The sequence below is a fragment of the Phyllostomus hastatus genome, unplaced genomic scaffold (genome assembly GCF_019186645.2).
Source record: "Phyllostomus hastatus isolate PE091 unplaced genomic scaffold, TTU_PhHast_1.1 phas_contig_118, whole genome shotgun sequence".
Classification (NCBI taxonomy): domain Eukaryota; kingdom Metazoa; phylum Chordata; class Mammalia; order Chiroptera; family Phyllostomidae; genus Phyllostomus; species Phyllostomus hastatus.
The window spans coordinates 2,783,832-2,809,086 of NW_025333543.1; the positions used below are offsets into that span (position 1 = coordinate 2,783,832).

The window sequence follows — 25,255 nt, forward strand, 5'->3', positions numbered from 1 at the left end:
CAAAATTTGAATTAACTGTCATACCAATATATGGTAAAAGAAAAAGTAGAACTGAATTTTAAGCTCCAATCCAAGGGGTCTCTTTATTTAAACTGGCCACACTGCCACAAGTCAAAACATCTATAACCATTCTTTTCATTTTATCTGTTGTAATTAAGACTTCTTTCATGTCCTTCCAACAGAAGAAAAACCCCGGGAATGCTCTAAAAAAATACATTTGCATTTCAAATTTACTTTAAAAATGTCTTCCCCTTATTTTCACATCACAAAATTCAAGCATTATTAAAGAAATCACAGATTATACAGCTTTCTGTGTCCTGGGTCTCTGTCCCTTTTTACATTATGAAAATTGGAACCTAACTGGAATTAAGAAATTTTCAATATTAAGTGTGTAAATTATAAATACAAGTAATTTTTTAAAAACTTTATTTTAACACCTAATACAATTCCAATTTTAAGTATTACTTGCACAAAAAAATAAACACATTTGGTATAAAAATGTATCACTTTAACACCCTCTCCCCTTCAGCCCCTCCCGCCCCACCCCCATGAACTGCACTCTGTCTGGATGCAGAAACATATAAAGACTAATGGCACAGAAGAGTTTTCACCTATGGGAGTTTCTGTTTAAGTGCCCACGTACTCTAGAGGACACCAGCTCACTTTATCACACGAACCATCTCCTTCAGCCTGCTGAATGTAGTTTCACAAAGAAACAAAGCTTATTATAAAGGCATTTAAAAAACCATTATCTTAAATTCTTCTTAGAAGCACTAACTTTTTTTTTGCAACCATTTATATACAGTGTTACATAACAGCTCTGGAGTACAGTACATGCAGCAGAACATACCTGTTAAATATAAAATACTTTTCTTAAAATCTTCATCGTTGGAATTCTTTGAAGTCTAAATTATAGAATGCCCATTACTTTGAGAAAATGGCTGAGGAATACAAATATCTGCATATGTTGGCCACTGAAATAATCCAAGGCTAACTGGAATAATATTCATAGCACACCAGGAGTGCATAAATAATTTACTTACATTATTAAAATACAACCCATAAAATTCAAATTCAAGATCTTACAGGATTGTCTATGTAAATCCTTTAAGTGGTTGCCTAGAAATGCATTGTTTCTTTTTTCTCTTTTCTTCTTTAAAGTCCTATATAAAATGTTTAGTTGAAGTTTTTCCTTTCTCACATGAGGCGAGCACCTCTATTTGTGCCGGCTGCCCCTTCTCTTCATTGCAGCGGTACACTGTGGACAGTACCATTTTCCTTTCGGTGCTTCTGTCAGTCCAACACACCCATAGTGGAACCATTCTATAGGGCACTGGAAAGTAAAATTGCAAAGCAATCATTTTTAGTACCTCTAAAGATTAGGGAGTATATTAACATATGCCCAGTAGAATGAGTATTAGATTAATGGGAAAAAATGTTTAGATCTAGGAGATGATACACAAATCACATGGTTCAACTAATAAGCTTCAGAGAAAAGGAAATGGAGGCACAGAAAAATTACGTATCTTTGTTAACTCTGAGATTCATGTAATCCTAAAAAATGACCTAAAATTCGCTAATTTTACTTCTAAAATTACCTTGAGAGTAATTTTACTTTCACTAAAATTATTTGGAGAGTAAGTTGACATCAACTTTTTTAAAAAAAGATTTTATGTGTTTATTTTTAAAGAGAGGAGAAGGGAAGGAGAAAGAGAGGGAGATAAACACAGATCAGCTGCCTCTCCTGCACCCCCTACTGGGGACCTGGCCCACAACCCAGGCAGTGCCCTGCTTGGGAATCAAACAGGTGCCTTTTTAATTTGCAGGCCGGCACTCAATCTACTGTGTCACACCAGCCAGGGTGATACCAACTTTCAAAGACAAGAAGAAGTGAGATGGGTCTCTTATGCAGAAAGGAAATGTATTTTAAAGATCTTATTGAATATTCAGCTTTAGTCTTCCCCACACAGAGTGGAATAAGATACTTGTAATAGAAGACATAAAGGAATGCCCTGGGTTTCCTTCTGTATCCATTGAGAGACATGTAGAAGAAAAGCACTATACTCTGCAATACATTAGGCAGTGCTACACTTCCACAGAAAATCTTAGCATTCAGAAGGGTATAAGTGGGAATGAGAGAGATCAGAGTATGATGGGGTATTCACAAAAATCTCATTTGTCATTTTCACTAACTGCCCAGAAGACAGTTTCTAATGCTGTTCTTGAAATGTGTGGGCAACACTGTTTTTGCAATAATCACAAACAGCCCACAAGCAATTCTAAAAATGGAAGTGGATAGAGGATATTTCTCTCTCCATGTGAACATGCTGTTGGGATCCTGTCTGGTCAGAAGAAGCCCAAATTTTAATGTACCAAGCTAATCCTGCTCAATCTTCACATTGTTTAAAAATTTAAATCTCTTAGTATTAACATTAAGACCCTGACCTTACTGAGTAGGATTTCTTTACCTCTTCTGGAGTAAAAGATGGACAAAAGAACTATGTGAAAATAAGGAAGGAGTAAAAATTCCTAAATCACACATTCTCAGCATTCAATAAAAGCATATATCTAACAAAAATTAAGCTTCCAAAAGAAAGAGCAATGTCAATTATCTTTTTTTTTAATATCAGAGGTGGCTTTTCTCAGCTGACACCTGCAGACTACAATAGGAAATGCTACACTAATGGGAGGAAAACAACCTCACGTTAGATCCTCACCATTCCCACACTTCACCTGAGCATCATACTTCCTGAAAGAATGGATTGTTTCGAAGTCCAGTTCTTCACTGTGATAAGTGAACTAGATTCTAGTAAACACAATATTCTTTAGCAAAGGGGGAGGGGGTGTTTTAATTTTCATACAACATAATGCCTTTTTGAGAAATATAATCTGCATAAAATCCTACAATTAGTTTTAAAAGTTAAAATAGGGAACACATTAAGGGACACTATTCTATTTTGAGAGGAAAATTCTTCTGCATAACTGTTTTCTTAGACTGAGAGACACAGTAAATAAAAATATTCAAGTTAATAATATGTGATATTTTTCATTCCTAAAGAGAAAAATCTAATACTTACATCTTGGTTATCACAGCCCACCATCTCACCATAGGATACCTAGTTAAAAAAATTTAAATATTCTTATTATGACTATATAACAAGCACCTAAATCCAAACTAATTGTTTATAATAGTGTTAAAAAATACAGAAATATACCAAATATATAATTGTATTAAGAAACAGGGTACACAGAGATTTATACAGTTTATATATTTTTTCTTTAAAGGGTCACAGGGCGAGATACACAGAAATTATACCCCCTTTCAAAGTCTGAAAGAACTTGCTCTGAAAATCACCTTTGTGGGTCGTTCCTTATGTAAAGATTTCAAGTTTCTTCTTTGGTTACTTACCTACTTAGGTCTTTTATTTTTTCTTGTGTCATGTTAGGCCATTTATATTTTAGCACTCAATACTCCATTAAATTTTTAAATGTATTACCTTATACATATATTACCTGATATACATATATCCTTCCTCATTACCTTTTTGCTATTCATTACTAGCACTTTACAGTACAACTTTCTAATTCCTGAATTCACTGAAGTTCTCAATGGACTGAATAATTTTCCAGAAAGGATTAAATAGATGGCATACTTTCTATTCTATGCACATGAACAAATAATTTCTCTAGGTAACAGTTTTTTGGAGGGCACTCAGATTTCTCCCTCAAAGTTCTACATACATATTTCAACAAATTCTAGATTTTAGTGTTACGGAGAGAAATCATGGGTGAATCTGATTTTGTTCTTTTGTAAGTAACCTACTTTTATTGCCAAGGCATTTACTGGTTTTTCTTTCTTTCTTAACCCAGGAATGGGATCAGTCAGCACCTTGGTCTTGGACTACCCAGCCTGCAGAACTGTGAGAAAATAAATTTCTGTTCTTTAAACCACCCAGTCTGTGGTATGGTATTATGGCAACATGAGCAGACTACAATAATATGCACTTGGGGTATGCAGTAGTGATACAAACAAATGTTTAGTTACACATCATATCTGAGGCCTGAGATTATGGTTGACTTACATATTGCTCTATACTCTTTGTATTTACAACAAACATTTTTATAAGAAACAGGAGAAAATTACACAAAAAAAGAGAAAGGGTATTTTAACTAGAGTAAAAATATCACTTGAACAAAATAAAATTGTTCTTTTTCCTAGTTTATTCAGATTATGCTTTTATAGACATATGCCAGATTTTTACCTGATTACAAATGCAGTATCGTGGTTCATTTGGGTCATAAGTCCAATCAACCTGACTGTTTGAATCAGATTCTGGTACTACCGTGGTTTGTTGAGCAATTTCTTGCACAACGGTTGATGATGAAGAACATGATGACAAGGAAGAGGAAGAGGACGAGGATGATGACTGCTGGCTTGAAGACTTGTTGTTTCTGAAAATAAATAAATAAATAACAACAACAAAAAAAACAACAGTATCAGTTTTATTTGCTCAGCATCCAGAAGTTACCTGAGAATAACTCCTAAATAAAAGTGGTATGAAATGAAACCAACTGTATAAATTAATGTTTACGACTAAGTTAAAGTCATTTGATAAAGAGATTTAAAATTATCATCATTTAGAACAACAAAGCAACATTTTTTATAATGATTTATTTTTGTTATCTGGAGAATAAAGGTATTTAAAAAGAAATATTTTCAAAGTATTTCATATTTTTTCAAATAATTTTTTAAATTAGTTACTATTTACTACTGACATAAATTGTAGGTAATACCTTTAAGAATTATATTAGTTATGGTTACCTTATAGGTAATTCTTTGTATTTTGTATTTTCTTTGTGCGTATACAAAGAATTCTTTGTATTCTTTGTATATGTACACAAAAGCATTTGGTGAAAAATAATCATGACCATCAAGCAATGTATGAATACTTACCTGTGTAGAACAGGAAACCAAGAGTTTTAAAACTCTGAAACAATTGATCACTACCTATATGCTAATTAAATATTAAAAATACAAAAATTATTACCAATAGTTACAATAAATTTGAATCATTAAGATGAATTAATTTTTAAATTACTTAGCTCTTTTGTGGTAATTCTACATTGATCATTCTTTTAGGGATTTACTCACAAAAATAGAATACAGTAAAAATATTATAATACAATTATTAGGTAACTAATTCTCTTGGACCAGCATTTGAATTTTCATTATGTATGGACAACGGGCACATGCAGGCACTTATCCTCCTAGGAGTGTTATATGCAAAGATACTTTCATAATTTCAAGTTTAGGGACAATAAGCCCACGAATTAAGATACCTTGTTTTTAATCAAAATAGAGAATCTCATTTAAAAACAAAAAATTTCCAGGATGTAATTTGTATTTTATATATTAATTTACCTAAAACACATGACAAAATAAGGGTTTACAAATAAAGAGGTCTCATAAAATGGTTTATCCTAATGAACAAAAGAACATAAACATTTGCTAATAAATCCAATTTAAGACTCTAAAAAAATTAAAAACTCCTAACACTTTTTACAGACTTTACCCCTTCAAAGTATGGCAGTGTGAGTACAGCATTTTGTCCTCCACCTCTCCAAAGTGCACTCGGATCCCTCACAGGCTACCTGTGTTACTAAAGCAGGAAAGCCCAGGGGGGTGCCAAGCCCAGTGTGCACACCTGGTAAAGACACAGGGCTCCTCCTGTAAGACTTACTTGCTCTTTCTCCCGCTTCGTGAGTCCGCTGCTGATGAACCAGCATTCTGTGTTAATGTAGTCATGAGTGCCGAAGAAGATGAATAGCCAGCTGTTTCCCTGGGCATTGAAAATTCTTTTCCCAGCTGAAAGTCATTATTTTTAAATGCTTCATAACTGGCTTTTAAACTTGACGTTCTTCGTCCTTCTTTCATCTTGAATAGACATTCATTGATAGTATTAATATACATAAATACGTAGATTGTCTTTTTCAAGTGTTACTAGTTACAGTATTATTTTGGTTTAACCAATACTACCTTATTTTGTTTAAACCATTATTTTCATAGTTGATATTTAAGCTATTTTATGTAAAGAATTAAAACCAGTTTTTCCAGTTATGAAGTAGTTACAGGATTAGTAACTTAATGCGGAATAGACACAAACTGTAGAAGTGTACCAATTCAGGGCAACCTAAGTTCTGAGGCTGCAGAGAAAGCCCTGGAACATAAAGACAACAAAGGGTCGTCCAGAGGTGCTGTGGATTACAGTCAGGAACATGGACACCATGAGCAGCTATCGTGAGAAGGAATCTGAACATCATTGTATGAGTCTGTATTTTTACTTTTCACTGTCAGTCAAGTAATTTCCACATATTCATTTCATTAAATAAAATGTATGATATCACAAAACTATGATTTGAAAATGAAACAATTAAGAAAACACTTTTTGTTCACATCTAGTTGTTTCTACTAGAGTTTGTCAATAGTTAGGGCACAACCTCTGCCTTTTACCTGAGCTGTTGCTTGGACTGCTTGCGCTGCCGCCATGGTAATCGCCCCAGCCCCAGTTCCTGATGAGAATGAGCCGATGTTGTAGGAGGCCAGAGGTTGGGAGGAATTCACATTGTAAGCATTGTTGGAAGAGGCTGTAGAATTATTGTTTCGACAACCTGCGTAGAATTAAAGAGGAAATAAAAATGGTCAGAGAGAACATAAAGTTAGTGCATTTAAAATAACATTATTTTGCATCACAGATATAATCATTAATTTAAAATTTTCACGTCATGTTTTTCCTTTTCCTTCTTTCCCCATATGTAGACTTTGGCCAGGCAAAGACACTATATGATTCATTAATCTTGAATGTTTTCAATTTCCCTTATTTTAACATGAATACACTAAAGCAACCAATCACACTAAGAAATAAATTTACCTAGTGTATTTTCCTTAGAGGCATCTGACGTTAGGGTAGATAGAAGAGCTTCAGATTTAAACTTTTTTTCAGGAATATGGTCTGTTGTTGCATGGTGAGAAGTTGGATTATACTTCCTTTCTGCACATAAAGAAAGAATCCATGTGTTTTTAAACTTGAGAGAACAGTGGGCAAGGCATAATACTTCCATCTAGTTATAAACTGGTACATTTATGTTCTGAGTTCCTCAGGAAATACAGAACACTATGTTTTCTTAGAAGACAGGACGAACAACTCTCTGTGTCACAAGTTTTATCAAGAGCAGAATGCTCAAACATTTTAAAAAAAAAAACACTTCAGAAGCAAAGTATTGAAGATAACCCATGATGCACAATGGTTTCATATGCAGCATGAGGGAAAATCTGTTTTGAAAACCTTATTTACAATTGAGGTAAGTTTTTAATCAGTGCTTCTTTCATGTCAAATTGATCTGTCAAAAAAAATGCACAGATCAAGTCATCAAGCCAACTGGCTAACCATTCATTTAGTCACTAAATGAAACTTTATTATATGCCAAACAGTAGGCTAGGCGCTGGAGAAGCAAGAATGAAAAACACAGCGCCTGCCATCAGGCAGCTCACTGCCTGGCTCAGTTCTAACACTTCCTAGGGAGAACCAGGTGTTTGTATGTCAGAAGCATATACTATTAGTGCCAGACATCTTCCCGTATATGGATTCCAGAGTAAAACAAATTCCCTGTTCCTAAATCAAATATGCTTTTCCCAAGTGAAGAAGGAAGTCTGCCAGGAATCACAATGATAAATACATATCTAACAAAATAAAGGAAGAGAAAGATACTTATTTCTCAATCAGTTGTGTAGACCTAATAAAAGAGAATATACAGGTAATGAGTTTTTTATTGTATTTAAAAATTTATTTGTACTAAACCAAACTTACTTTCTACTGGAGTATGTGAATGAGCATGGTGATTGTTCACTGGCTGTGAAGGAGTATCTAATTCCAAAGATCCTAAAAAAAAGGGGGGAGCACAAAAATTCACTGCTATTAACTGTCACCACAGAACTTTACATGTCAATCAAATACAGGTACTGTGCACCCTTCACTCAAAAGAGGAGTAGCAAACTCTGAGGCATATGCCTCATTTTAGTCAGACACATTAGGTTACCACTGCCAATTTCACCCTGAGCCAGTTCCATAGTTTCTATAAACAATAAGTAGTCCATTTCTCAATATTCACCTTAAATACAAAACAGCTCAAGTCATGCTAATGTCTAAATAAGGGAATTTACAACAGTAGATATTACATATGGGAATGAATGGATATTACAACTGCATTACTGCTAAGAGGTAAAAGCTCAACGTAGTTTTACTGACTTGAAGATTTTTCTATGGGAAATCTTCAAGTATAAGGCAATGGGGCATTACTACATGAAAGAAAATTCTTTGATTATTAAAATAACCTAAAAGAGTAAAAATTTCCTAAAAGAAGGTAGAGATTTTGCTTGTGGAAAATGAAGCATAAAATCTCTACTGCCAAGCTTTAAAATACTTTTAAGTAAATGTTCTGGGTTTCTTTTGATCCCTTGAGATGAAATTGTGGCAGGGCATGGGGGGAACAATTTTTATACTGGATCTGATTTAGATTCACATGTCTGTGTCCTTATGAGGATGCTTCATGAATTTTCCTGCAGTACTGAATAGGCATAAATTATTGTTATAGCTATTATCAGCATTTCAAGATAAAATCAAAGCAGCTATAGGATATTTTATTTTGTTTCAAAAGACATATTATGTTCAGATAGGGCTCCCCTGGAATATTAGATGATCATCTACAGTGATGGATCCATCCTGACTGGTTTGGCTCAGTAGGTTGGGTGTATTCTGGTAAACTGAAAGGTTGCCAGCTTGATTCCCAGTCAGGGCATATGCCTGGGTTGCAGGCTAGGTACCTGGTTGGGGGCCTGTGAGAGGCTATGGATCGATGTTTCTCTCTCTCTCTCTTTCTCCCTCCCTTCCCCCCTCTCTAAAAATAAATAAAATCTTAAAAAAATAAATAAAGTGATGGATCTATTTTTGAATACAAAATGCAACTATGAACACCAAGATGGATTTGTGCCTGGCAGCGTCTCTAATTGACGTTTTGTGAGAGTATAAACAGAGATAAATTCACCTCACACTGTAAAGAAACCTTCCATCTGTGTGTAGAAGTAAGTACATATTCTTACTGTTGAAATGCACCAAAAAAGAAAAAAGATGTTTGAACCCTTTAATTAAATTCTAGTAGAAATCAGCCAAAAAACTAACTTGGCTCACTAATATTGAGCTAGTGCCTACTCTGGGTTTAGCATCACACTGTATGCATTATGGACATTACATATTTAGGTTGGAAAAAGTGTGAAATTAATTAAACAAAGCTCTTGTCTCCATTTTTTAGGAATGCTCTTTAGTTAAATCCAAGAAGTGATATGGGTAAACTATAGCAAGAAATAATGTTGAGTCTTGCAAAGAAATACTATTAACATGGCTTCTTGCTGATACAAGAAAGCTTAGAAAGACTTTTTTGAGAAAAAGAGACACTACCATGGAACCTATTAAAATCTTTCTTAGTAACACAGCTGAGCAAAAGCCTTAAGACAGTTCTTAAGAAGAAATAATAACCCTTCTCAAAGTTTACTGTTCATACAAAGCATAAAGAGGCAGGGCAAAGTCAATACATTTAATGACAGATGGTTGACTTGTTTCTAGATGGTTATTTTTCTTTAAATCTTTGTTCTTACCACTCATCTTACTAGCACATTGCATATTTTAAAATGGAATGACTCTATGTGTTATTTTCATAGTGGGTGGATGACTACCCTATTTATCTCTCTGTTTCCATGACCCGAACAGCTCCAGCTGCCAAGGCTCCAAGCTCTTTCCCCGGCTGCCACCACTCAGCGAACTGCAGGATCTGAGAAGTCCCTGTGGGTCATCTCCTCGGGGATGTGCACACATACTGTCCAACATTAATGGAAAACTGTAAATTTTACTTACGCCTCTCTAATATTTCTGTAATTCCAGCATTATCAGCTTCCAGCTCCATTTTAAACTTAGCCAGTTCCTGATCCAGCTTTCTCAAGTGTCGGTCTACCTGTTTCAAAGAAGACCAAAGATAACCACCAAAATTTGGGACACTATTAAAGTGTCAGTTCAATGAGGAAATCCACATCTTTATTTCTGTTAGTGAATCTGTTTTGTATCCCTGAACAGATCAATTAACCTACACCTCAGGTTTTTAATCTATAAAATGAAGATGCTGGCTAAATAATCTCTGAAGCCCTCTTTAATAAATTTTAAGTTTTAAGAAAACAAAACTGCAATTTGTTAGAAAGTGTCTGAAAAAAGTGGCATATAAAAACTAAAGTAAAGCTGACATTAGGTATTTGGGGAAGGGGGAGGCACAGAAAAAGGCTGGAAAGTTCTCACAGTATGCCCCGGAGTAGTTTTAGCCTAACCTCGCCCTGCTTCTAACAAGGCCATCCACACTGCCACACCACAGTCACAGTTACTTAGAACAAGCAATGAAAGACCCTCAGTGCAGAAACAAAGAAGCTACTCTATTCTATATGTACATTTCTCTGAGGCAGGAAAGTGGGCCATTATACTTGTAAACATTTATGTAAAGGACTGAAACAAAAGGGTTGTTTAGCCAGAAAACGCCATTCCCCAAAGAACCTGGTTAGAATGGTTTTATTGTAAAACTACTGCCCTTGTAAAGGTAGCAAATTTTATTTTCTCATTCACCTAGAGACCTTTTGACTGATTTCAGAAAATAGTATGACATCTCAAACTAGCAACAAGCCTTAATTTATTTTTAAGCTTAATATTAAAATGTTTTCAAATTTACTATTTTGAAGTGAAACAAATCATGAAATCTTTGAAAAATATTCATAGTACATTACTGGCATCATCTTTTTTCAAACTCTAATTTTGCACAGGATCATTGGCGTAATGGAAAATAACTTTCTTACACATATCAAAATGTGTATGATACATTAAAACGCAAAAAAAACTTAAATAAGAACTGCAATTAAATAATGTGTATCCAAAATAAGGGGGAATTGGAGAAAAGTAACAAAAGATAATATGTGTGCACTAGATACCAAGTAATCTGCTTGGTGCTTAAATGGTCTCTCTTTTCTAGCCCTCCCTCTAATCTTTTGAGATAGGTTATTACTGTTTCCATTTCATAAGAAGAAACCAAGGCTTATAGAAGTTAAGTAACATGCCCAAAATCAATAGCTAATGCATTATGGAAATGAGATTTAACACTGATCTAACTGTAGTAAGTTGTGCCTTACAATTTACACCTAACATTGTGCTCTGAACCTGTAGAAGTCAATTGTTTTTTTTTAAACTCAGAGTAATGTAATTCAAATTGAAAATATACAAATATTATCTTATTATTTATATTTTATATATCAACAGCAACAATTGGGGTGTTGGTTTGATTTTTCAATAAATCACAATTTTCCTCCCTCTTCACACACAAGTTATTTTTCAGAACTTGGCAGAAGTTGTAATTACAATATTTAAAATCCTATAGGGTCACATATTATGGACAATTGCTCCTATTCAAAGAACCTGCAGGTAACTGAGCATCCTTTAAAGGACCCTCCCTTCCAAAAATAAAGTATGAACACAGACCTCAGTTATTCAAGAATATATTTTACATTGTCAAAATTTAATCTCAAGGGAAATCAGAAAAATACTATATTTGATTCCAAGACCACTTAATGCACAGAAGTACCCCACCACCTTTCTTCCCTATTATTATACTAATAATACATATTGAGTTCTTATTATGTGCTTGGCCTGGGTTACATGAAGGATACATGAAGTATGAGAAACCCTTGACTTCATAGTAATTAGAATTCAGCTAACAAATCAAGAGTTATATAAGATTTTTAAGATGATAAAGGTTTAAAATATATCTATACACTAGATGTATCAAATAAGCAACAATTGAAAAGGGGTCAGAAGTAACACTTAAAAAAGATAACACTGGGCAGTACAGACACAAAGGAAGCATGAATGTGTTAGTGAAGAATGGATTGTATTCAAAAAGTCAGAAAAAGAAGTAACAACTAAAGAATGTAAAGAGACAGGAAGACAAACAGTGTTCTTAGAGAAAAACAGAGTAGAGTATGGTGTGACCTGTAATAGGTACATATAGCTTATTAGAATCTCAGTTGGAAGAGTGAGAGCAGGGTAATATGAAGACATGATCACACCCCAACTCCACCCTGCAGTAAAAAACCACTTTACTTTATTAAAGACAGTAGTGACAAGCTTTAATACACCTGCAAGTATAGAAAATAATGATGAGGATTTCCACTACTACACAGCTCAAAAAAAGCACTGCAACACAAAGAATTAATAACACAAAAAAAACAAATTCATAACTTCAATAAACAAACACAGAAAAGCCTTAACCACACTGTTGTGGGCAGGTTCTAAGACAGCTTACAATCATTCCCACATCCTGATACATAAAAAAGATTATGAACTGATTAATAACATAAGCAATTATTAATCAATGAGAATGTTCTTAGATTCACCATTGCTGTATTAAATCAAATTAGACTTTGGAAGATAAGTTAAACACAATATTTAACTGAAGTTATAAAGCACCAGGATACTTACAAAGTATTAAAAAGCCATAGCAAAAGCTTAATTGAACTTGACTATAATTTATAAAGTGCATCCCCTGTACCTACATGATTCTGAATGGTTGAAGGATCTATTCTAGCTCATCACTATAATGGCCTCACAGATTACAGACAAAGCAAAACCTAAGTTACCAGGCCCCTGCACCCAGTAAGACTGATTTACAGCAGTAAAGAGGGTACTGATCCAATTGAGATTTTCCATTGGCTACAGATTGCTAACACAAAGCTGACCATGGAGTCCGATTATTGATTTGTTCCCCACTTAATGTGAATAAATGCTAGCCACAAGTTTCCTTAAACTCCAAAAGCATACCCTGTAACACCATATCCTCAGTGTTTTAAAATTATCATCATTTTTCTGACCTCTTCAAGGACAAAAGAAATTCTCTCAGAATATTTAAGATATTCATGATCATAAAGATACGTAAGTTGCACTTGGCTCCTGTGCATGAAATAAACAAAAAAATCCTCATTCTTTAACATTTTTGCATACAGTTGTAATCCTTTGTCCTCTTTTGACTCTCCTAGTGTTCTAATATTCAAATTTTCATGTGTCACTTATAGACCCAAACTGAACTAAATGCATATAGCTTTTTAAAAGTTTCTACATGATTTACGGTTCTCAATACAGACAAATCTAAAATTTAGATGTCTAACCTACCCTTTTAAAATGAGCACTCAGTCTAGAAGTTTCTAAGTTGAAATCCACGGCAATAAGAGATAAATTTCTATCCATGAAAAGATCAGGTAATGGTGAATAAGGAGGGTAAATTGGGGAAGAAAAAAGAACCATGATAGTAAAGTATTTCTCTGATAAGTCATGAAAATGATTCTTTCCATCTCTGAATTATATTTAAACTAGATGAAAATTTGATCTGTCTTTAGGCTGAATCAAATACTTAAGGCCTTAGCGCATAAACTCCATCTAATCATCTTTCTAAAAGACAGTAAGGGTAGGAGACAAATCAAAAGGTCAAACTTGTATAATATATTTCCTTAATTAGGGTACCAGATGAAGAATTCTCAAATTTATAGGTAAAATGTTGGCCCGAAATAGAATCATCTCGGGAACAGGCCAGGATATAAAAAAGAGGCAGGTTTAAGGGTATTGGGCACCATAATAGACTGCTGAAATCATCCAAGCATTATGTGAAAGTTCAAATTCTATCAGAGTATACATAAATCAACTTTATTAGGTATTGTAATCTAATGCAGCCTGAAGACGGTGACATCTGGCTGAGGAACACAAATGAGTGCATGATGATTATGAGTATCAGGATTCTAAAAGGAAATTATTGTAATAAAAGACAGATTTTTTTCTGTTAGTCAAATTTCATTGAAACACTACTGAAATAAACTTTTAGTTTGTTCTACTGAACTCTAATTCCACAAAGTTGCTCATTTGTAGGTATTTATGCAGTCCAGTTTCTTTTCCTAATAAATGAGGTTATAAGTGCAGTGCAGGTCACAGGAATAAAAAGTTTACTACTGATTTTAAAAGTAAGCAAAATATTTCAATGAAAAATCATGTAATGAAATATGCTATGGTAAAACACTGAAGAGCAAAATCAAACATGATTAATACTAAATTGTTATATTTTAAAATATGTCAAAATAATACATGCTTACTTAAAATTACCATAAAATATGTTTAAGCAAAGGCATACATCAGTCATTAGTTTCCTCTAAGGTGTACTTCACTCCTCTGCTCAGAATCCTCCGCGGCCTCCTGCTGCCGTTAGAATAAAAATCACTCTGCTGCATGGACTGGCACTCCCCTGCATGTGCTGGCTCCCGCCTGCTTCCCCTCAGACCACTCCTCCTCTCTCGCTGTACTCCAGCCACACTGGCCATTTTCCCGGTTCAATCTGCCAAGCCCTTTTCCACCTCAGACTCTGCACTTGGCACATCATCTGCCTGAAATGTTTTTCTTTAAAGCTTGTCACATGGTTGGCTCCTTCTCATTTTCCAAGTACGCCCTCAACTGTCACCCCCTGAGACTACATTCATCCTGATTATACTCTTAACAGCTTCCCCCAGTTACTCATTCTTTTCCCCTCTCTCCACAATGTTTATATCCTTCACAGCACTTAGCAAAATCGAAAATAATCTTTATTTACTAGTTTGCTTATACTCTTTGTCTATGCGTGTCATTACTGCCCACCTAGCACCAGTAACTGTTCATAGCTGGAGCTCTATAAATATTTGTTGAATGAAAGTTATACTCTCCCCCTACGTATAACTTAATCGGTAGAAGTAGCACTGTTAACTGGATGAATGATCTATAAATAAAAAGTTCTGTAATTTTACAGTTACATTATGTCCCACCTACTCACCTCTCAAGTACACAGCATTCTAAGGTCTCAAATATTAAATGTTACCAGAATTTAATTTCTCTTTAATATTTATAAACACTTTTACTTGGATGATTACTGTTGATTATTTTGGGGAGCAGAACTAATTTGAGGTGGTAAATGCATTTCGTGACCTCCCTACTAAACAAGTCAGTGATCCCTTCCATTTGACTACAATGACTTGAGAGGGTAATAAAGTAAATTTCTTGGCCTGAAGCACAAGGGTTCAAGTACCACAAGCCACTCTGGCACTATGGTGCAGCACACACAGCACAAATGTTCCAGGAGAATGTATAATTGCTGTAAACATTTTAGTAATTATTTACTTGTGATAAGTAATGCTAGTTTTCATTTATGTAAGTAATACCAAATTTGTAAGTTTACCCCTTAAATAAATTTCATTTAAAAAGTTACTTGGTAAATAGATGTACAGGTGCTATGGAGATATTGTAAAAACCTTAAAGGTAGAATGCAAATGATTGAAGTTGGGAAAACATTGGGTTGGATCACCTCAAAAAAGTTATCTTTGTCCTTTTATGCATGAGTCAACTAGTCTACCATGCCAGACTATGAGGGTACAGAATGACTTAGAACCTCACCTACCCTCAGGGGTTACAGCTAATATAAAATAGACCCTGGTCAGCATGGTTCAGTTAGTTGGAGAATCATCCCATAAACTGAAAGGTCACGGCTTTAATTCCTGGTCAGGGCACATGCCTGGGTTTCGGGTTCGGTCCCGGGTCCAGGAGCATACAAGAGGCAACTGATTGATGTTTCTCTTTCACATCTATTCTCCTCTCCCTCCCTTCCTCTCTCTAAAACTTAATAAGCATATCCTCAGGTGAGGATGAAATAATAATAATAATCTAAGACTTTACTGGGAATGAGTAGCTGGATATTCAATAATTGTCATTATTTTGTATAGTAAGGTCTAATAATGTCTTTTAAATTTCTTTTTCTTTTATTGATTCCAGAGAGAGGGGAGGAGAGAGAGAAAAAGGGAGGGAAACATCAATGTGAAAGAGAAACATCCACTGGTTGACTCTTGCATGCACCCTGACTGGGGACTGAAGCCACAACTCAGGCACACGGCCCCGACCAGGAATTGAACCTGTGACATCTCGGTTTGTGAGAGGACATCCAACCAAGCCGCAGTGGCCAGAGCAAGGTCTAATAATGTTTAATAAATGTTTTATTATAATTTAAAAGAAACCTTTCTAAAAGCAAAGGAATTGAAAACAGCAAAAAATTATATGTAATATATAATTATTAAGAGGAAGAAAGCAATTTAAAAAGAACACCAAAAATAACTGAGCAAAGACATGGATCATAAGATTGTTTGGTCTCTGAAAATGATTCCATAAAGGAAACTAAACTTTCCCTTTTCCTGGTTTAAAGTCATACTCTGAAAAGAAGTGACTATTTGCACTGCTGTCTACCAAAACAATCTCAGCATACTAAAATGTAACTCTATTACCTTTTAAGAAATTATCAGCCAACTAAACTGTGTCTGACACCAACGATGATGACTTTGAACTCTATCTGTCCCTAAGACTCATATCTTGGGAGTCATATTACTGTTCCTTTTTCTCCATCAACTTACCCAGGTGATTTTGTTTAACAAATATTTATTGAGGAGTAACTATGAAGACACACACAAAAAGATATAGTTCTTGACACTTATAGCAGGGAAAAGACAAAAGGTAAAAGGTAAATAAAAGTAAAAAAAGTAAATAAATGACTACAGCATAATTTGAGTAGTAATAAATACCTGTGATTAACAATGATTTGGAGACTGGCATGGTTCTGTTGACGGGTAGGGCAAGGCACAAACTGCTAATTAGGTACTCAATAAGCTTTCTCTCCTTCCTTACAGCCCACATACAGGGGCTGGCAATGTGCTGCGCTACACAACTTTCCTCAGCCTCCTTTGCAGCAGGAAGTCAGTACATGAGATTTTCAGGAAGGCTCTTTAGAGGAGCTGACTGAACTGTAAAAGGAGCCCTTTTGAGGAATCCTACTGCAGTTCTTCCACTTCTCCAGGAGGGGGAACAGACTGGAAATAGTCTGGGACCTTGATGATGTTGGAGCCCTGGTCTATCTCCTCTGAGAACAGTTATTTTAGATGAAATAAAAAAGAAATCTTTTGTTTTAATCACTATTGTGTAGCTTTTCTGTTATAAGTTGTCAAGTCTCTTCTAGATATAAATGACACAAATATCAAGACTATTGAGATGACTTTAATAAAGAAGCAATGCCTGTGTAGGATTATGAAAGATAAAGTTTACCAAGCAAAGATGAAAAGGAAAGGTACTCCAGGCAATTTTTTCTTTTTAAAGTACTTGGACAATGGCATGCTGAAGTGGAGAGGAAGGGATGATGAGAGGTACATACTTAGAAACTAAAATTAACAAGACATGGTGATTGATTAAATGTGGGGAAGGCTGGGAGAGGAGTCTAGGATGGCTTTCAGTATTCCAATGTGAATTACTAGGAGAGGGGTGGTTCTCTTGAGATTAAGAAAGAAAATGTGCGTGTTTGGGGGGGGGGGGGATGCATTACTGAGAGAGTGAGAGAAGAAAAAGGAGAGGCTAGGAGTTAAGTTTTAATAAACGGAGTTCCAGGGCTTAGGAACTCTCAGGTAAGACAGACTCAGAAGAAAAATGTGAGCTTGAGGAATAATTAATGTATAATTGTCAAAACTGAGAGAATACACAGGAAAGTAATGGAGGAGGAATGTTTTTCAACTTGGGTGGTGTGCATGGGCACAAAGGAGGTAAAACTGGCATTTTTATATTACAGTAATGTAAACAAGTCTTCACCATGTGGCATTTGGTCTTCCTGGTCTCCAGAACCGGGGAACACCCACACCCCCTGGGAAGAGAATTACCTCTATATGCTAAGTAACAACTTGAATAGAGTAGGGCGCCACAAAAGTCAAACGCCAAACCCCAGGGAACAGCAACCATTATAAGCGATATTCAAGAAAGAAGAGAAAGGCCACAAAGGTGAGAGAATAATACTGATGATTAATATTAAGTCTCAAAGAAGAATGGATTTTTATATTATGAATATAATGGTCACTTGAAGTAGCAATGGAGTATTAAAAAAGGAGGAAAGGTCCGAAGTGGACAAAAGTAAAAAGGAAGTGGAGGAGGAGGCAGGAAAGGGAAGGAGGAGAGGAAAAGAATGAGGAGAAGACAAAAGGCAGTGCTAGAAATACTGGGGGAACGGGAATAAAATAGGTTCAGCCTGGCAGAGCTGAAAAAGAAGTGGCTTCAAGAAAGTTGAAAATGTCAGAGAAATGAGATGGAATGAGGATTTAAAGAAGGAGCAATGCTTACTATCTGCCAAGCTGAAAGCATCACATTTATACATAAATGTGAAGGAGGTAACTATTCCTTCAAGGTGAAAATTAATGTGTCAGTGTCACAGGTAAGGAAAGTGAGGTTCCAGGATTACATGACTTTTCCAAAGGCCTGCTATTCGTGAATAGCTGAAATCATGTCTGTATAGATCTGTTATAACACCTGTTTTTATTACCTTTTGCTAAATCACATCACTTTTTATTACCTTACTCTCTAGGTAAATCATCTATCCCCCACAAAAAATTTAATTTTAATCTTCATTTTCTTTCTGAGTGAAATGCTCTCCCCTCAATATAATGCCTAACCCAGGCCCCTGAGCCTCCGAATAAATTCAAAACTTATCTCATATCCTCCAAGAAATCAACAATAACTCCATATGGCTTAGTTCAGTCTTTTACTAGATATGCCTTAATACTCAACTGCAATGATCTTTATTTGTTATATGTTTCTATTCAGGCTCTTCACTTTACTTTGTGGGCATGTCTTCCCAACTAGTTTACCTTAAGGACAGGAGCCATTTGTAGTATTTTCTCTTTACTCCTCCATTACACCCAGGTACACTCCATTATATCAAGCACACAGTGGATGAAAACTTTTGGTTCATAAGTAACAGATGGATATACACACAAACACACACACATTTAAAAAGCATATATTTATGTTGCATATATTTTTCTAAATGCTTGAATTATTTTTAATAAAGATATAAAAGGATGCGAAATAACAAAAATAAACAACACAATAGAACCAAAGCACTGAATGACTTAAAAAGTAGGTAGTCTCTAAATAAAGACTGGCACATACAGTCATTTAATATGAGGAAGAATGTTACTAAAAAAAATTAGTCTTGGGTTCAAATAACAATGTCTTTTTCTATGTTTATAAACATAATTCAAGATCAAAACAGTTAAGAACTTTTTTCATTCCACAGTAAATCAAGCTACAGCCCCCTCTACCTATTCTGAAAAAAAAATGATTGTTTTCAGAATAATTGTAGAGACAAACAAGCCTAGGTTATTATAGCCATAAATATTTTCAGTACATAAAAACAAATAAACATTTTCTACGGCTTTACATGACAAACGTTTTCTAGTTTTGTATATGTATTTACAATGTATACCATATGTGGTATGCATCTTTTTTCTGTGTCTTGCTTACCAATGATCATGAAATTTACATGTACTTGTTCAGTAGTAAGATTGTGCCCAGAAAAGATTATAAAATAATATACAAAATCTATAGGGTAAAGTTCACCAAAAGTGAACATTTGTTTTCAGCTTCGACTTGCTTTGAGGCCAAACAAGAAATGAGTATTACTTAAAGCAGCTAATTTAGGAGAAGATGCTTTACATTACAAAGAGCACCATATTTATACCAGCTTGAGAAACATTGTATATATTTGCTTTCATAGTGATTTCAGTCTATTATAAGCACTGCTGCTGCTGCTGCACAAAAAAAAACCCTTCTTTTAAAGTTCATTTAAGCTACTGTTTCCCATTTTTGACACCTAAGCCAGCTGTGTACTGTCTATTGACATCACTGAATACAGGTTGAGTACGATCTTCTTCCTTCTAGTTGGACTACCAAGAACTCCTGTCAACAGAGTGGTCTTAGGTATACTATACCACAGAAACAATCTCAATATGATTTATCAGGAAAGTAAACACACTACCTTAAAAAGATAAAGACTACTAAAATAAAGCTAAACACGAATTTCTGTTTTTTAAAAAAAAGAAGTCTAACATGAGGTGCAATTTGAAGGCAAAGTAGATTTGGCTAAAATGGAAGGATCTTGACCTGTGAATAAACACTCTGGACACTCCAGGACTCTTTTCCACAAAGAAACCAAATAGGTACCAAACTCTCAAATTAAATGTTTCAGTCTGTTCTTACTACATGTAAGCCAATAATATTTGAAATAAGCATAATTCAAGTATTGATAGCATAGCATTCACATTATTTTTACTTACCAAATCATATATCTGGTTTGCCAACTGTACCTTCTCATCTGCATCTTCCAAAGCTTTATAGTAATCCTAAATAAAAATATTTTCATTTCAAGAATAAATTAATAATCTTAAAATTATCATACCTTGTTATCACTCAGTCATCCTAAATAAGTAATAAAAATCTGGCTAAGGAAAAGGTGGAGGTGAGCTAGGATTAGAAATTATGCACAATGGCCAAGAATTAAAGAATGATGTTCAGAATTCCTAGAAAATATATAAATAAAAGTAAATACTATTCCAAGTCTAGCCTCCATACTAGTAAAAGTTATATGAGCTAATAATCTTTTTCTTTAAAAAAAAATTAAAGTTAAGATTTGTCTAATTTGTAGAAAACATTTAAGATCTCTACTTCTAAAACTTTTTAATGAAAATACAACTACTAATAAATCTGCCTTGTATGTCCCTATTTTCCAATTGTTCTATAACACTCATTTTAGGTTAGATATCAATTCATATAACTCAACCTATATTTTAGATTTCTCCTGAGTATAAATAAAATAATTGTTTTAAAAAATGGATTCTATAAATTTCCATGTACTATTAGAATTTTCAGAGCATACTTAAGCTGTATTACCCCCAAAATGTAACAGGTAAAAGGCATGAAGAATAGGTTTAGGAAGTATATATGTTATGTCTATACTCAAACACACCTAAGTCTCCAAGTGTCCTCTAAACCAGGACCAACTGTCATAAATTCTAAATTTTTTTTATCTTAACAGAAATAATCACCCCCATGTGGTAAAATAAATTACAAAAATACTCTAAATTGGTAGGTTTCAAACTTATTAGTTGATCCTTGAACAATTCCATGAAGGTTGGAGCTGGGGGAGCCATTATTACCAAGAGATATTAAAGGACCTGTCCAATGTCACAGAAATAAATGGCAGAGTCATAACCAAAGCCAGGTGCTTAGGTAGTTCTTCCAACGTACCCCCGAAAAACTAGATCGTACCTTTAAAGTAAACCTTAGAGGGACACCTGATATCCATTCTAATCTGAAGATAACTTTAAGTACTCTACAACTAATTAAAAACACAAAGAATTCTTTATTTCTGGGCCTAACTCATGCATAAATTTAGAATTTTAAACTAAAATTTTTTTTAAGGATCCTTACAGCTCTTAAGATTCTGTTCTGTGAGTCCACTTATTGAGGTAACTAGCAATATAAAAACTATGCTTCGAGATTTGCTAATTAAAAGTATATTTTTATGGTACTGTGATTCTCTAATAAAAGTCACTAATTACTGAAATAATTTTTTATATTACCAAAATGCTTCAATGATTAAAAATTCCTACACCTGAAGCCCTAAAACACAACAACTATTTACACTCTAAGGAGCCACTGAAAACTTCCTTTCATTTTGATACCCAGAAAACTATTTAATTTTAAAATATCTTCCTGAGAGGGTCCCACTTTTAACTAACAAATCACCAGGAGTGTTGCACATACTTTTTTGATGGATGCCATTTGTTCTTCTCTCCACTCTGGTTTATTTTTCTTTGCATTCATAAAGAATTCACTGACTCTTTGTTCTAGTTGATCCATTGCATCTACAACATAATAAAAGCATTTCCTATTCAGATGGCTAAATCCATACACTTAATATACATGTTTGATGGGGGGAGGACGACAAATATCTGACATCAAACACTCCACCTGGTCACTAACTTAAATATGTCATGCTTTAATTATGTGAGTATATCATACTTTAATTACCATAGTAAAAAAGAAAGTTACAATATTTTCTACTAATAATTTATTTTTGTTATTTCAAAACTTTTTCCAATAGTCAAAGCAGTCAACAACATAGATAGACTCTATACCAGAGTTTCTAAATAGGCTGAAGTCAAAAGCTAATGCTATTAAATCAGCCAAATATGCCAAAACACAATTTCTTATTGCAAGCACCACTAGTTATTTCTTTTAATAAGAAATATAAAGAAAAAGTCACATTTCTTTTAATAAGAAGTGAAAAAAAAAGATATTAACCTCTTACCATATGGCCTTAAACACATGATCACCTCGTATCATGATTAAAAGCAATAGTACAATCATTTATTCACTAAAATACACTGTATTATTTATTCTAGGTAAGTTTTTTTTTTCTAAATGACTGCCAAGAACAGTCACCTCATTTCATGACTGCTAAAAAATAAAAGATAAATAAAAGGGATTCTGTTGCCATGTAAATTGAAAACTTTTTTACTCTATCCTTCAAAATTATGGAGATTTCCAGTGATAAGTCTTACAGTTAATTTTTTCAAAGAGTTTTCCTTTATTTAAATAAGCATTGCCAAATTTATTTGCTTACCAGGTCTCTTTGTAAATCCATGATACCTATTAATTTTAGAAAATTCTAATTATTTAAAAATGCAAGTTAAAAAACCTCTAATTTGCATAAGCTACATCCAAATTACAAGAAAATTTAAAATCGGTAATGATAATAAAAAAGCATAAAATAAGCAACTCCCTATTCAATGCCTACTTTGTTTCAGGTACTATATATTCTAATTTCTGTATTATTTTAATTCTCAGATGGTTCTCATTTTACAATGAAAACTCCTCAGATGAGGTAATGAGATCAAGACCAATATATAAGTCAGCAAAGCCCTAAAATGAACTCAGATCTAACATCAAAATCTGTGCTCAAACCTATAGACAACACTGCTACTTTAGAAAATCTTCAGCATTTCAACCACATTAAAGTCAAAATGAACCTTGTGGGCAAGTGGAGAAACACAGAATTCAGACTTCCACACCACAATACAATGAATAAAAGAGGGTGGCTTTCTTGTATCACCTGTATTATGTGCCACATGAAACTGACAATAGGCTGAGAAAACCACATTCCTGAATAATGGGTTGTATGTGGTGGGGTAGAGCAGAGAAGAAAGGGGGAGAAAGAACAGATTCTTAGCTACCTCAAGACTCCCACACTCTGGAATGTTGGTTCTGTGATCTCTTTTCATGATATTCCTTTCCTCACTATCACACCCTAAAACCCAGATCTTCCTTCACCACTTTTTTAAGAAAATCTGGCAGCACTAGAAACTTTGTATGTGTAGCCTAGCACACAGAATAAATGAGATTAAGAAAAATGTCTTCTGCAGATACACCCTATGAAGGCCAGTCATTAATATCATTTAAGTAATTTTATTAAAGAGTACCTATATTTCTCCGAAGAAAGGAAGTGACACATGGCCAAAAAAGTACTTGATTATTCATTTTCATTGTGTCATACAATTTATTTCGCATCCTTAACTTTTAATATAGTATCTATATGAGATAGTAAACAGCCATATTATATTCACTTCAGAGAGGGGGAAAGTTTGTGAGGTTCTCTCAAAACATAATAACGATAAATTTAGTACTCATCACTGTTTTCCGTTTGTTTTTTAAAGATTTTATTTATTGTTAAAGAGACGGGAGGGGAGTGAGAAAGAGGGGAAAAAACTACGTGTGAGAGAAACATCAATTGGTTGAGAATAAATAGGCTGCCTTTCGCATACCGTAAACGAGGTACCTGGCCCACAATCCAGGCAGGTACTCAGACTGGAATCAAACCCGTGACCCTTCCGTCTGCAAGACAACGCCCCATCCACTGAGCTACACCAGTCGAGCACTGTTTTCTTGTTTTAAGTGTAATTTTGCTCTAAGTATTTACCTTCTTATCTCCAAAGGCACTGATTCTTTTTGAATCATTAACCCTTTAAAGAAACTTCACAGAAAAAAAATCATATAAACCAAATAAAGCTGTATGAAAGAGCGAGGTTAATTTTGGGGAAAAGTTACTAAATTACCAAGCTATCACTAACAGAAGAGCCAAACTGTTTATTATGGCAGACAAGCTTATTTCCCTCATTTATTTTGACTAACAAGATACCATGCTGTTGACAACTAAGGAGATATTCTATAATGTGTTAACTTTTCGAATTTGAAATGCCAAGGGTCTTTAAAGAAAAAACAAACCACATATAACCTGTGCTTTTATGTGTTTTCTGTTCTTGAAAAATTTTTATTAGGATAAACTTTAACAAAAGTATAAATGCTAAAATCTATGTTCAATACATAAAGGCTCAAAGTCAAAATTTTAACATTTATGCCAATATGAATTAAAACATGTATCTACATTCTCAATGAAGGTACAGGAAATTTTATTGCACAGTCCAAAATTCAAGAAAAAAACACGCAAGCCCTCTAATGTCTCCTCTTGTCAAAGCGAGGAGAAAAGTAGAGTGGGAGGCAAGAGGAGGCAGGATTTGGCATTGAGAATTCTTTTTGACAATTCCTATGTACTAGTCAGTGAGCAGGAGAGTCAAATAGTAGAGGCGCTGGTGTCGATGGGCACTGAAAGTGCGCAGCAAACAAGGTTAAACGCGCCGACTTACTCTGCACCTGCAGGTCCATCTCGCGCATCTCCGTGAAGCGGTCCCGCAGGTCCATTGGAAGCTGCTCAATCACTGTCAAAAGGAGAGTCAGTCAGAGGGGCGGGGCAAAGAGCGAAAGTACGCGCCTACGTCACTGCGTGCGCGCGTACGTGCGTCGCGGGGGGGTCTAAGGAGCCGCCGGCCCAGAGCGAGGCTGCCAGTTACCGTGAGAAAGAAACATCCCCCGCCTCCCCCTCCCTCCCGCCATCCCGCCATCCCGTCCACTCGCGCTCTCGCCCGCCCGCAGGTCCCACAGGCTGCCCCCGCCAGCGCTGCCCACTCACTTTCGAGATAGTCCTCTAAGTACAACATCGCGGGCCTTTAGCTCTTAGAGAACCAGGGGGTCCAGGGGTTTATTTGTGTCACTCGCTGTCGCCGGAGTTTTGTCCCTTCCAATATGGCGCCTCCGCTAGCAGCGCCCGCTCGGCTTCGGCGGAAAAAAAAAAAAAAAGAAAA

The 25,255-nt window shown here is 35.0% G+C and overlaps 1 protein-coding gene across 1 annotated transcript; it reads right to left on the reverse strand.

Annotated features, from left to right (window-relative positions):
• Positions 1-1,020: 1,020 nt before the first annotated feature.
• ING3 (inhibitor of growth family member 3) lies at positions 1,021-25,234 on the reverse strand. The gene is made up of 12 exons (XM_045847620.1): positions 25,084-25,234; positions 24,761-24,832; positions 21,822-21,922; positions 20,333-20,398; positions 9,963-10,059; positions 7,866-7,937; positions 6,930-7,049; positions 6,512-6,669; positions 5,742-5,935; positions 4,263-4,452; positions 3,078-3,116; positions 1,021-1,333 (listed from the first exon to the last, which is right to left on the reverse strand). The coding sequence occupies exons 1-12, from the start codon at positions 25,109-25,111 to the stop codon at positions 1,217-1,219; spliced, it is 1,254 nt and encodes a 417-aa protein (XP_045703576.1). The 5' UTR covers positions 25,112-25,234; the 3' UTR covers positions 1,021-1,216.
• Positions 25,235-25,255: the final 21 nt, after the last annotated feature.